Source organism: Taudactylus pleione, unplaced genomic scaffold (genome assembly GCF_031769625.1).
Source record: "Taudactylus pleione unplaced genomic scaffold, aTauple2 ptg000627l, whole genome shotgun sequence".
NCBI lineage: Eukaryota > Metazoa > Chordata > Amphibia > Anura > Myobatrachidae > Taudactylus > Taudactylus pleione.
This window is the reverse complement of record NW_028285029.1, coordinates 1,392,291-1,405,857: the sequence shown is the minus strand read 5'-3', so window position 1 is coordinate 1,405,857 and position 13,567 is coordinate 1,392,291. Positions and strand designations below refer to the sequence as shown.

Genomic DNA, 13,567 nt, shown 5'->3' with positions numbered 1-13,567 from the left:
GGCCTGGAAGCTGCATATGTTGATGCACTCCCTGGCCTCGCCACTCCTGGAAAACACCGGCCGACCCTACACCCACACTGCCCCTTAAATGCCTTTGCCTGTTATTCAGACAGAGGCATCAAAGGGACTGCATGCGACTACACAGGACCCATTCTGCACACTCACAGAATGGGTCCTGCGCATGCACAAATTCCCGATAATCAGGAATCTGCAATCAGCATGCACTGCTGAAGCAGACCCAATATACGGTAAAAGGAAGTGGTTACCACGCTCAACCCCTAGATGGTGTGTTGAATGCTGAGCGTCTATAGATCAGGCTTGTGCACAGGTGACATAATACAATTTATTAATGCAATACAGTATAGACTTATATGCCTGAATTAAAGTCACAATGTTACACACAAATATAAAGATACAAATATGGATACATTCTGGATGGTACAATTTGAGTAATGTCAGAATAAAGTATTAACAAAGGAACATAAATGCCTAATCGGCAGTGGACAGCAGGGTGCAGCGTCCCGCAGTGCTGTGGTGGTTGTTGGCATGTGTATAGAAATGATGAAGTCAGTAAATAGTGGTGAAAAACAGGTGATATGCACGTTCCAGAATAGTGCACAGGTGGGATATAGAAAAAATGTTTAAGAATTTGAAGAAAAAGTTATGGATATAGCATTGTGACTTTAATTCAGGCATATAAGTCTATACTGTATTGCATTAATAAATTGTATTATATAACCTGTGCACAAGCCTGATCTATAGACACTAAGCATTCAACACACCATCTAGGGGTTGAGCAAGGTAACCACTTCCTTCTATTGTAAACCAAGAGGACGAGGCAAAGTCTGTTCTACTCGCGGCACACCCCACAACAACTAGTATCACTTATCCAGTGCACAAGGGACCCATTACTCGTTTATACCAATATACGGTAAGCAGCTGTGGTGCAAAACAGATGGTAATATAAGAAAAAAGTATGAATATACGAAAGTTGTTACCTGTGGAGGAGCATCTGAGTCATGCCAGGCATTTCACTCCATATGGCATAAAACAATGGGTGAATAAGGACACATACTGTATGTATTCTTCTGAACTCAAAGAAATAACTGACCCCAAACCAATATTACTGTGTTATTGGCTTATATACTGTAGAGATTATTGTCTCACTTAAGCATATTTTCCTGTTGCAGTCTGTTTGGTCCAAGATCCATGTGGCATTCACTGCATGGATCAAACACTTATGTCCCAATAGAGTGTAACCTTGCAAGTAGGGCGCTATCCCCCTGCTTTCTGCTCAGTCTCATTTTATTACTGTGTCTGTTATTAATTGTAAAGCTCTGCATGGTACGTGGACAAATGTTAATAAAAAAAGAAATTAAGTGTAGAAACAAAATTCACAGCCCAGTGGAAAAGTTTTATCCAATAATATGATTAATTAAAAATCATAAATAGTTCTATCTAAAAACTGGTCGGATGGATTCTCCTATATTTGTCACAAAAAAATTACCATGCAAACACCATTTTGATGTGTCTATTTTCATGCAGAATATTGCACCATTCAAAAATTATTGTTTTAATAAAGGTGGCTATAATGTAATGTTCATTTAAACAGTATTAACATTAATATCAGTATCTAGGTGATCATATAACTTAGCACATGTAGTGGAAGGTATTAGATATGAATAAACCATTTTAGATGTAAACCATTGTAAACTTTCAGTATATATCTTTCTAGTTTCTGTAAAGGTTAAAACAACTTTAATTTTACAAATTTCAATCACTGTAATTTTAATGCATACCGTTCCATTTATCCATTGTATTTTCCATTGTTCAATGTGCAGCTGCTTATCATCTGGAACTGATCCATCAAATGTTCCCACATATGTTTTGATCAAACCAGTGCGATCTCCTGCATATACCCAATTTATAAGGTCCAACGGGGAAGGCATTTCTCCTTTTCCATTATAAATTAATTCTTGACCATTTTCATTTATATAATTAACCTTTTGTAAGTAGGTGTGAAGCTTTTAAATGAAGAAACATAAAGGAAAATAGATTGAATAAGGGATAAGGGTAAGATATAACCTTTTGGGAATACAACAAATGAAGAAGATTTTATTGTTAAAATAAAATAATACAGAACCATATAGATTCAAGAAGCATCATTGTTAAAGGTCAGTGATCAACAGGCAAATATTAAATAATATTGTATTATACTGTTTTCTTGGTGTATGGTGCAGTACCTCTAGTCCACCAGATGTGCTACTATTGTACACTGTCCCTCGAGAGATACCTGACTGATTATCCCTGATCATCTGCACTGGTGAAATGGCTACAGTATTTAGGACTGGTTCTTATATCCCTCGGTGTGATTAATTTGTTTATGTGACCTATATATTCTGTGTGCTGCCTTGATATGACATGTGAATAACCCTTCTAAACGTCTTGTCTAAACCCTTGTGAATAAACCTTGATCTTAATGTCTTGATTCAGCCAGTATCTCACTTTGATACATCCTGTGAGTATTATCAGTCTGAAACATCATGTGCTTTAGAGAATCGGCCTTATGCAGTGAATATTCATGTTTTCGACATTCAGACAGTTCCTCCAAACTCCTGAGTTACTGATTACTTCTGCATATTACCTGTCTTACAATAAAATGATATTTGACAACCAGCTCTTTATTTATATCTTGTATATATTATGAGTCTAAAATTGTGGGTCATTTATCTCCTTCATGGAGAAGTTTGTGGCCAAACAACAGCACTGCCCAGCAGTGGTCAGTCATTCAAAGACCCCCATCTTCTGTGAATGGAGAGGATATCCTAAATCTGCTTGCTGACAACTCCAAGTTTAGTGCCCTCTCTCTACGAATGGCCCAGGAAAAGATTTCCTCTCCTTGAAAAAAACTATTGGAATCCATTTGGGCCAATTAACTCCGACATTGCTAACGTTCTCTCAGCCCTCACACAGGCTCATATAAGGTCATCTATCTACAGAAGAGGATGATTTACATGAGACAGAATCCCTTTTTCACATCTATGAAACAACTGTGACATCATATCATGATAAACTGGAGGATTTGGAGAATCTATATAGGCATAACAAGTTGAGAAGCAAAACTCACAGCACCGAGCAAATCCAGTTATTTTTTGTGTACTGTTAATTATGTTGACAAGGTAAAGTTCTTGGACACCTACAGTACCACAAACATGTTGGTTTTATAAAGACAACAATTACTATTTTTCCAGGACTCTTCCTATCAAATATCATTGAGGAGGATGGTATCTGCAAGGACCTTTTTAAAAAGATAATGAATTTTGCATTACTATAGTCAGATTTTTTTTTAATGTTTTGTATACAATACTATATACAAGCCTAAATATTTTGAATCTTCCTCTACTGCTGCCACATTGCTCAAGACCATACTTCCACCTTCCCCACAAACTTCCGCTGCAGACAATAATTTTTATACATGACTTTTTGATGCTATCCTTACTTTTCATTGCAATATTTAAAGTTTTCTTGTATATTGTTTTTCTCATGTCTATACAGTATAGATTAGTAAGGCATATTTCTTGTTCATGCGGTCCTGATAGCACCCTATTCTATGTTTTCTTGATGCTATACTATATGTGTGTTACAAATGAACAGGTTGATTGGCTGTATTTTCTAACTGGTTATGTTTACTACTATCAATACTATTGTTAATATTATTACTAGTATTGTGGCTGCTATTCTTGTATGTTCACACATATTTTGTCTCATTGTCATTTACCCACTAAACAGGGTATTGTTTATAGCTTCCTATTTTGCTGTATGCTACCATATTAGTGTTAGAGAAGAGGTTAATTTTCCCTTAATCCTGCTTGATGGCACAGGACAGGGATAATTTCTTACAATACTGTCACTTACAGAATTTTTGGTATTGGTTAGATAAATCTTCCTTTGAATGGCTTTAAGTAACAATAAAAGATCAATGAAGTTAAAGTCATGTAATGTGGAAAGTTTAAATAGGCCAGATAAAAGGAAGAAGGTCCGTCAGGGCCTTAAATGTTTTAAGCCTAAAATTGTTTTATTGCAAGAACCACATTGGAAAGGGAATTGCCCTTCTTCTCCACAGGAGGTTTTTGTCCACCCTGAGCTTGCTTTAATACACCTGCATTAAAATATTGTATAAAATTTAGATATGCATGGGTTTGGTTAATTAAAATACGAATACACCCAAAATTAGGGGTTCCGAGTCGAATCAAGTCCCAGTTCGGAATTACTTTGGAATTCCGAGTAGAATCAAGTCCTGACTCAGGTCTTCTCACAATTCAGAACTCGGATTTAAAACTGGAGCTTGCGTGTTTTGGATTGCATTTAAGTCCCTTCCTCGTGATTTAAGGTGCTGTGAGGTGGTCAAAATTGACTGGAAATAATTATAAATTAACGTTATTTATGTTAATAATACTAAAGTAAAAAACAGGATGAATTTAAATGAAATCTAAAATCAAAACTGAATCCTAACCAAAAAACTTGAAGTTGGTTTTACAAAAACCAAAACATGATGATAATTTAAAACCAAAACTGGGCCTCTGTGCATATCTCTAATAAAATAACATTCAGGCTATGTGTATAAGGTGTATGTAGATATTTCCATTGAGGCAATAGATCAGGTAAATTGCTCGCTAATTTAATATAGTCTAGAACTAATCTCAAATTTATAACTGCTCTTGCTATTTATCACAAGACCACCAGTTTAGATCCTAAATATATAGAATTAGTCACTTATTATGAGTCATTATATTCAGCATCTGTGGATAACCCATCTAGTGCCTGTGTCAAGCTGGACCACTTAAGCTTAATGCCACATTTTTCAGGTTTTTTGAATCATCCATATACACATGAACTACAATTTTTATTAAATGTATACACATTACAATACACATTTTGGTAAGAATAATAAACAATCAATATTTGCACTCACTTTGTATTCACTAATTTTAAAGTTGCTTCTTGTTCCATTATGGTTTAAAAGTAAATTCATATCATGCAAAGCTTGAGCCATAGTAAAGACAGCAATATACACTCGGTAGGGAACGGGATCACTACTAAAATTGATATGACCTTTAAGATCTATCTCCCACGTACAGTTTTGAATAGAAATGCCATATATATAAGTAATATATACATTTTTAAATTTATTTTTAGACATACACTTAAATTCTGTTATCCAAATGTCCTCCATTAATGGGTCAAATGAGTTATTTAGAGGTTTAATATTATCTAGAAATTCTAGCGCTCCAGGAATATTACATATAGAAAGTTTGAACACAAAAGTGCAGATAGCTGGTAATCTTGACTCATAGGGCACCTCAATTTCTGATACATATAACCATGACGCTGGAAAAATAAATGTTTTGCTAACAGTATAGTATACTAGACCACGGATAAAAAGAACAAAGGGTAAACTGTTTTTGCCACATATGATTATAATCTCAGCAGTACATTGCTTAATCATTTTCTTTGTAGATGAAAAGTTTGTTTGATCAAAATATTTAATTTTATATTCAATACATATCCCATAAGTAGTTAACTCTCTGCTCAGCTGTCGGAGCTCCCGCTCTCCACTGTCATCACCTGAAGAAATAATCCCAACCCAGTTCCAACCCAATTGTTTCAATAACTTTACAATTGCCAAAAATTGCATCTGGTCATTGTGAATTGTTCGAAAAAAATGTGGGTAAAGCGTTTTGTCATTCAGCACAGGATCACTTGCTCCATAGCTGATCTAGAATTGACAAAATTTAATAGTTAGGTGACAAAATTATGTATGAAAACTTGCAATTCTCTTTCTCAAACATGCATAAAAAACTGTAGCGTCATTTATTTAGTCTAAAGCAGGATTTTATACCTTGAATTTAACTTGCAAGAGCTGGTGCTTTGCTTTTAGAGCAATCAGTAAAATTAGTAAAAATTCATTTTAATTTCGTGGAATAATTATGAATGATGAAACAATGGTAAATTCTAAAAAAGAAAAATTAAAGTTACAGAGCACATATTTTTGGTGGAAATTTGCTTTAGTTAATCATCCTATTCATAAATGTGGGCACTTTAAAGCTTTGGCACTATCTATCTATTGGTTTTGGACAAACCCTATGTTATTATTTTTAAAAAATCTATTAAACACTAGAGGACAATAGAATTGACTATATTTTATGCATGAAAAAATAGAAAATGTTACTTGTTGTATTAAAATGGTATTATTGTATTTGTACATATTACACAGTGCACCTGGACAACACATAATTAAATTGATTGGATGTGATGGTAGACCTTTAAGGGCACATGTACATCATCAGTAACTTTTTTTTGGTAGCAAAAATGTATAATATCATCTGTAGAAGGGATTATTCCAAGGCCAGGAAGGAAGTATAAAATACAAAATAGTAAAGTGAAGGCCTGGCGCAAGTATCGATAAAGATAGCAGCCAATTTCACACTTGATCCTGCCCAAAAAACAGGATTTGTAAAGAATATAGACAATGTAGTAAGAAAGTGGATAAAACAGGGGCGCTTATCCTTTTGGATTTGAAGGGGACTATATATGTATATAAATATTACAAACAACATCCAAACATGTCCAGAATGTTCTGTCATAAATTCCTCATCGCCACAGTTAATGTTATACACACATTTTATTATGGGCCATAGGTTTCCAATAGATAGAAATAATAAAAATAGAAAAAAAAACAAAGTCCAGTAAACAGTCCACAAAAACCTCTTTGCTCAAATGAGGCACGGTGATAGGTGATGTAAGCAGCCCAATGCAAACAGTCCGGATCTATTACAAAGTATCTAAATGCCTCTATAGAAATGATAGTTTGGCTGCAAGATCTTCAGTCAGGAAAAATAGTCCCAAGTGTCCAACGCCTTTCAATCTTCCGTTCTTTTTCAAGGTACACTGGATTAATCAACTGAATCTTATATTTATAACCCTGGTTGTTAATTACCTAACTGGAAGTCACATGAAGGGTGTTCTTTTTGTGGTCTTGGTATACATAATATGTGGGCAGAGTTGTTTTACTGGTCTTACCAGTGAGTAAGCGCCAGCTATGGGAACATTAGTCTGGGGTTCCGCTCACTAAAGTCCTCACTGAGATCACCTCGGTAATGAAACTTGTCCATCCTCAGTGCGACTCATAAACATAAGCGGTACAAAAATAATCGCTCAATGCTATAAACATTGGCATTGTGACCACCTCTGAATCAGGCCCCATGTGACTTGGGTACTTATAACCTACACTTTCCGGCCATTTACTGTAACGTGTATGAATTGTGCAATGTTTCAGTATTTATGAAGCCACACTTTCTGATTTACAGTATTCCGAACACATGTTTTCCTGTTACTTACATAGGGAATTAGGTGCATTTGCAATATCCTTACAGTTGGTCGCATCTTGCATTTGCAACAAAGTATGAATAGGTAGCAAAATGGTAATTTTTTTGCCGGGCATACTTTATGATTGTAATTTGATGAAAATTGCATCTAACGCTGAATGAGGTTCTTTTCTCCACAATTAATAATCCAGCATTTATATAATCTTATATTGTGCATCTGTAGTTCAATCTCTCTCCAGCATTTGGATTGCACTAACCCATTGTTCAATCACTTGGTCGTAGAATTTCTCTTATATTTATAACATTTTAAATAAACATGGAAACTAATAAATTACATCTTATAATTAACCTGTACGAAGATTTAATTACTCTAATTTCAAGAATATTTTAATCTAAATCAGATGGCTGATTTTCCAATGGCCTGGGAGAAACATAAGTCAATTCTCCATGAGTAGATTATTTGATATGCTCCCCACTAAAAGAAACAACACTCAGCCACCATTATCTCATTTACCATTCAATTCCAATCATTAAAAACAGTTCACAAAAGTACCCTCTCAGTCCTTCGTAGCTGAATTATCTGAGGGGTGAATTGGGGAACTTATTTGCCAAAAAGACAAAGAGAACAAACTGTATCCAGGCACTCTAAAATAGGACATTTAAAAATTAGTAGACATTAAAAATGGTCTGCACCTTGATATTGGTATTAATTATTTATTGTGGCTGCCCTGGATCCACAGGTCAGCCTAGGCCCACCTCCTGATCCAGTTCACTCTCTCTACGTGGATACTGCAAACAACTATTTTAAATTGCCAACATATTCCTCTCCACTTTCATTAATTATAAGACACCCAATATTCCCCCCAGAATCCTCAGATAAAATGGCCATATTGTGGAAACACAAACATTGATCAATATTTACAAATTTTGTGGAATTTTTCACCTTTCAACTTTGCTGATATTAAATAATAATACCAACTTCCATATTTTATTTTTAATAGTTGAATATTATTAGTTTAGGTCATTCTTGGTTCCAATCAAGAGTTTTAAGCGATATATCTAATTCTGAGTGAAAAAAATTATATTTATATATATTTAAATATTTACATGTGATGCAATACAACAGTGCTATATCTATTCAGAGTTAGATTAATATGGGGCACAGGGTCATGTGCCCTGAAAACTTCTCTCCCAAAAGCAATCCAGATCCAGGGACTGATTTTCTTATCCAGATCACCCAGTCTGCCTCGTGGGTGAACTGTAGGGCCGAGTAATCAGTCACTTGTGCCCACATTAGCAGTCCTCCCCCCTCAAAAGAAAAAAACTTCCCAAGACACTTGACATACAGATGCATCCAAATTAATTGTGGTTGATTGCGCCAGAAATGTGAGTGTGCATCGTGCCTTGCAATTCACCGCGCCTGTATATGCTTCAGTATGATATGGTGCAATCGCATAGCGCACCATTAATTTCTATGGAGGCACACTTGGGTGCGCAGTGTGCATCTCTGTTTGTGGGCATGCGTCTTTTGAATCACGCTATGCATAGCGCGATTCACTGCGCCATAAGCAACACATTAGCTGGGCATATATGTAGCATCCTGTTCATCAAAAAAGGTGAAGCTAGCAGCCCAGTATACAGAACATGATATGAGGAGAACCTGGAGCTGAGTGACTTTGAAGTAAATACATTTCATGAGGTCATATTTTTACTCTTATACTTGCTCTCTATACCTTACCCTACACATTACCTCTGTGTCTGTATGATATTTTTAATATGTATAGCACCAATTAAATGTGTTCCTTAGATTTGACATAATTTACAAGAAATCACCTTTCTTTTCATATACACGTCATCACATACTGTATGAGACCAACATAGACCAATGGAAATTATGTCAAATGCCAGAAAGTAAGCATTGTTTTTACAGGGAACTTAGTCCCCATATTTAAACTCATGCTGTGTTATTCTCACCACACTCCCTCATATCCATATATTTCCCCTAATTTCTCACACTAGGGAGTAAATGTACTAAAGTGAGAGTTTTTAGATGTGAGTTTTAAAAGTGATGTTGCCCATAGCAACCAATCATATTCTAGCTATTAACTTCTAGAATGTGCTAGTTAAATGTTAAGTAGCTAAAACTCACTTCTAAAAACTCTCACTTTAGTAAATTTACCCCTAGATGTGTATTTTTGAATCTTTTATATACAGACTTGTCCACATACACCTATCATCAAATTGTGCCAAATAGCCCAATTTATCACACCACAAACTTTGCTACTTAGCATTCCAAAACACTAATTCTAAGTACCTTGAACACTATTTGCAAAATAAAATGCTATATAAAGGAAAAAACGTAGCACAATAAAAGGAAAAATAGCAGGTAAAAGTAACAATGTTGAGAAAGAAGTCACAAAGTTGAGGAAAAATTTCTGTATACAGAATGGGAATCGCATCAGGCTTCTTGCACTACTTACCACAGAAAAAAAGGGATATTCCCTCCGCCAAACTTTCTATTTCTTCTTGCACTACTTGGCAGCAAAGGAATACTGTAGGGGGTAAATTAACTAAGATGGGAGTTCTATTAAAAAGTGATGTTGCCCATAGCAACCAATCAGATTCCAGGTATTATCTTCTAGAAGGTGCTAGATAAATGAGAAGTAGAATCTGATTGGTTTCTATGGTCAACATCACTTCTTAATAGACGTCCCATCTTAGTAAATTTACCCCTAGGTGTTTTAAAATACATCAGTATATTCCATCAAATCTACTTAGGATAATAAAAACATAAAGCCTTCCCCTACCCTAAACCTCACTACTCCATGACTTATTGGAAACATCATCTTGGTTGGATGAAATCCTCTTTAACAATCACTGGTTTCTATACTGATACCGAGGAACACAACATCTAAGAGCAAGATATAGTCTACAAGTATGTTTTTATTGTCTTCTCTAGACCACTTTTTGGGCTTCCAACTCCATACATGAGCATTTTGATCTTGAGACATCTGTTGTATGAGATGTTTCTCTCAGCCTGTGGTTTTTCTGATAAATATTTACTTATATTTCCCTCAAGGGAAACTACACTAAATTATGTGTGTCTTTTATGTTACCACACTGAATTACTTACACCCCTTTTGTTTTATGTTGATTGTTAATTCTGGTGAAATTAATTTGCATGTTGATTGGAAAACTTAAAAGTGGTGTTTATTTCTTGATAATTTGTAAACTATTCTTTTTTTCAAATGCCCTGGGATTTTGATTTCATTCAAGACCTTTGACTATACTGTATTCAGTTAAATTTTCAGCGTCAGATTAAGTTTTGCAGAATGGAGTCCACACAAAGAAGTTGAAGATGTCTGTGACTGTGGCAGGTCAGGTTAATGTTCTCCAAATGATTTTGCAGCCTAAAGTCTTATATCAGGTTCTGGTATTCATCCCTATCTTTGCTTTTAAATCCAATGACTATCTTCTGTCATGTCTTGTGTAGGGGCAGATTTGTGCAATATTTATCCTCTAAACATTGTATAGACCTAAAGACAGGGGTGGCCTTGCACTGCCTAATATCTTTTTTATCACTTTTGCTGATCAACTAAATGTAGCTATCTTAGACTATGGGAAGAAAAATGTAATTGATTGCATTGTTATTTGTGGTGAATAATGGGTGGATCCCATACTTCATTGCAGGTTCTTTGTGTGGTAAGATCCCAAGCTCTGCTTCTACAGTATATAAGTTATTCAGACCTGTAAGACCTGGTCTCTTGTATGCATGATGCAGACTTTGAGATTTGTACTCTACTGTAGTAATTATGGTTTTCAGAATTAATGACATTGAAAGTTTTTCTGCTAGTTTGCTGTGAAAGTACTTAAAGATTATTTGCATTCTATTTTATACATACTATATATGCAAATGAGACATTTGCACCTTACAGTTTGTACAGTGTGTTTTGATATTGACGTTGGCCCCATTAAGAGAAACTTGACCTCTCTTAGCTCATGATTTAATTCCATGTGCTATTCTCAGCTCTTGGACAGCCTGTGTGAGGGGGACATGCTGACATTGAGGCGCCAATGGGAGTGGGATCTGGATTCCCTTTCTGGTGAAGACTAGGGATTATTGTTAACAACACCCTGTCCAGTTAGCATGGTATCATGGTATCAACAGAATCAGCTATTTTTTATCCAAAGATCCTATGTCAGCCCCTTTGAAACACGAGACCCTGTAGGGATGCATCAGCATGAAATCATCTCAAGTACTGGGAAAGGTAAGCATGTGTATAGTTTTTAATGTGGATGTGATGATTTTCTTTAATACTGTATTCCTCATAGGCCCTAATTTACCCATCCCCCTTTAATCATGCATACATCATACTCATCTGAGATGACAATGCCTTGGGAGAAATGGATCCGTACCACCAATAAAAACCTTGAACTCTCACCACATTTACACAGAGTGCATGAGATTTTTACAGTTTTAAATGAATGTTGTACACAAATTAATTTTATTAAATCAAATATAGGAGCTTTATTAAACCAAGTTGATTCTGGACATCAGCAATGATAGACCTGGAGAGGTGTGTTGGTATTAATCTGTTAATATCAATGTTACTGGCTAGGTCGATCAATTTTTCGTTTTCATTGCTTTGAGTTTACTGTAGATTAAAACTGATAAAAACAGTGCAACATAGCACCTGGAGTTTTTCTAACCTTTATTTAGTTAATCTTTTCAAGTGGTGCTTAGATGCAAAACTTTTAAAGCCAATGCTACATAGTAAAAAAAATTGTACATAGCACCTGGCAGCGTTCTTCTCTTTTCACAAAAAAAAAATAACAACCCATAATGCACTGCATGTACATAGTAGGACTTCTCCAATTGTTTTTTTAATGCTAGCAACAGTATTTATAAAATCTAAATGACATACAAATTACAGTCCATTCTTGACAGTGGGCAATAAACTGTATAAAAATCTCCTACCTGTACCAACATATTAGCATGTTTTTATGTAAGATTTGATGTTAAACATACACTAAATTGCTAAATAATATTCTATAATACTACTAATAATATTCTATGTAAAACATTAGGTACGTAACTGTTAGATGTTTTTAAAAATGTATTAAAAAAAGCTAAAATTATTTAAATTCTGCCTGTTTTTTTCCTTTAGTATTATTAACATCAATAACATTAATTTCCAGTCAAGTTTGACCACTCACAGCACCTGAAATCACAAGGGCGGGAACTAAATGCAATCCAAAATGATTTATTTATTATTTATTAACAGTTTCTTATATAGCGCAGCATATTCCGTTGTGCTTTACAATTTGAATCAACATTAATAGAACAAGACTGGGTTGTAAAAGACAGACATAAAGGTAAGAGGGCCCTGCTCACAAGCTTACAATCTATAGGGAATTACTGTAGGTGTTGATACACAAGGATAGGTGCTACCAATAGCAAATTGGGCCAGCCTAATTGCAGAGGTTCTTGGTGAGCTGTGTGATCCAGTCACACTGAAAAGTTGGCCTAGGGTCAGGAGAATGTGACATTGAAGAGAGAGAAAATGTGATATGTGTAAACTTTAAGAAGGGAGTTAGATAGGGAAGCTATAAAGGTTATGTGGGCGGTTCTGGAATCTGATAAGCTTGTCTGAAGAGGTGAATTTTCAGAGAACGCTTGAATGTTTGGAGACTAGCGGAAAGTCTTATTGTGCATGGGAGGGCATTCCACAGGATGGGTGCAGCCCAAAAAAAAGTCCTGTAACCTTGCATCGGAAAAAGTAATGCATAAGGAGGAGAGATGCAGATCTTGTGCAGAGCGGATATGTTGGGTTGGAAGATATTTGAGATAAGTGAAGAGATGTATGTTGGTGTGATTTGGTTAATAGCTTTATGTGTGAGTGTAAGCATTTTATATTGAATACGGAAGAAGACCGGCAGCCAATGGAGGGACAGACAGAGTGGATCAGCAGACATAGAACACTTGTTGAGAAAGATAAGCCTTGCAGCTGCATTCAAAATGGATTGTAGTGGCAAGAGTCTGTTTTTGGGAAGACCAGTAAGGAGACGATTGTGGGAAATAATGAGTGCATGTATTAGAGTTTTTGCAGTGTCTTGTGTGAGTAGAAGTTTGGCTATGTTTTTTAGATGTATGTAACAGGATTTAGAGACAGATTGAATGT

The 13,567-nt window shown here is 35.5% G+C and overlaps 1 protein-coding gene across 1 annotated transcript in view; it reads right to left on the bottom strand.

Annotated features, from left to right (window-relative positions):
• LOC148479252 (vomeronasal type-2 receptor 26-like) overlaps nt 1–13,567 on the bottom strand; it is a 41,699-nt gene that overhangs the window by 11,329 nt on the left and 16,803 nt on the right. Inside the window, exon 3 of the mRNA XM_088454671.1 lies at nt 1,800–2,024. Coding sequence (XP_088310797.1) covers nt 1,800–2,024 — 225 coding nt within the window. The remainder of the gene's footprint in view (nt 1–1,799; nt 2,025–13,567) is intronic.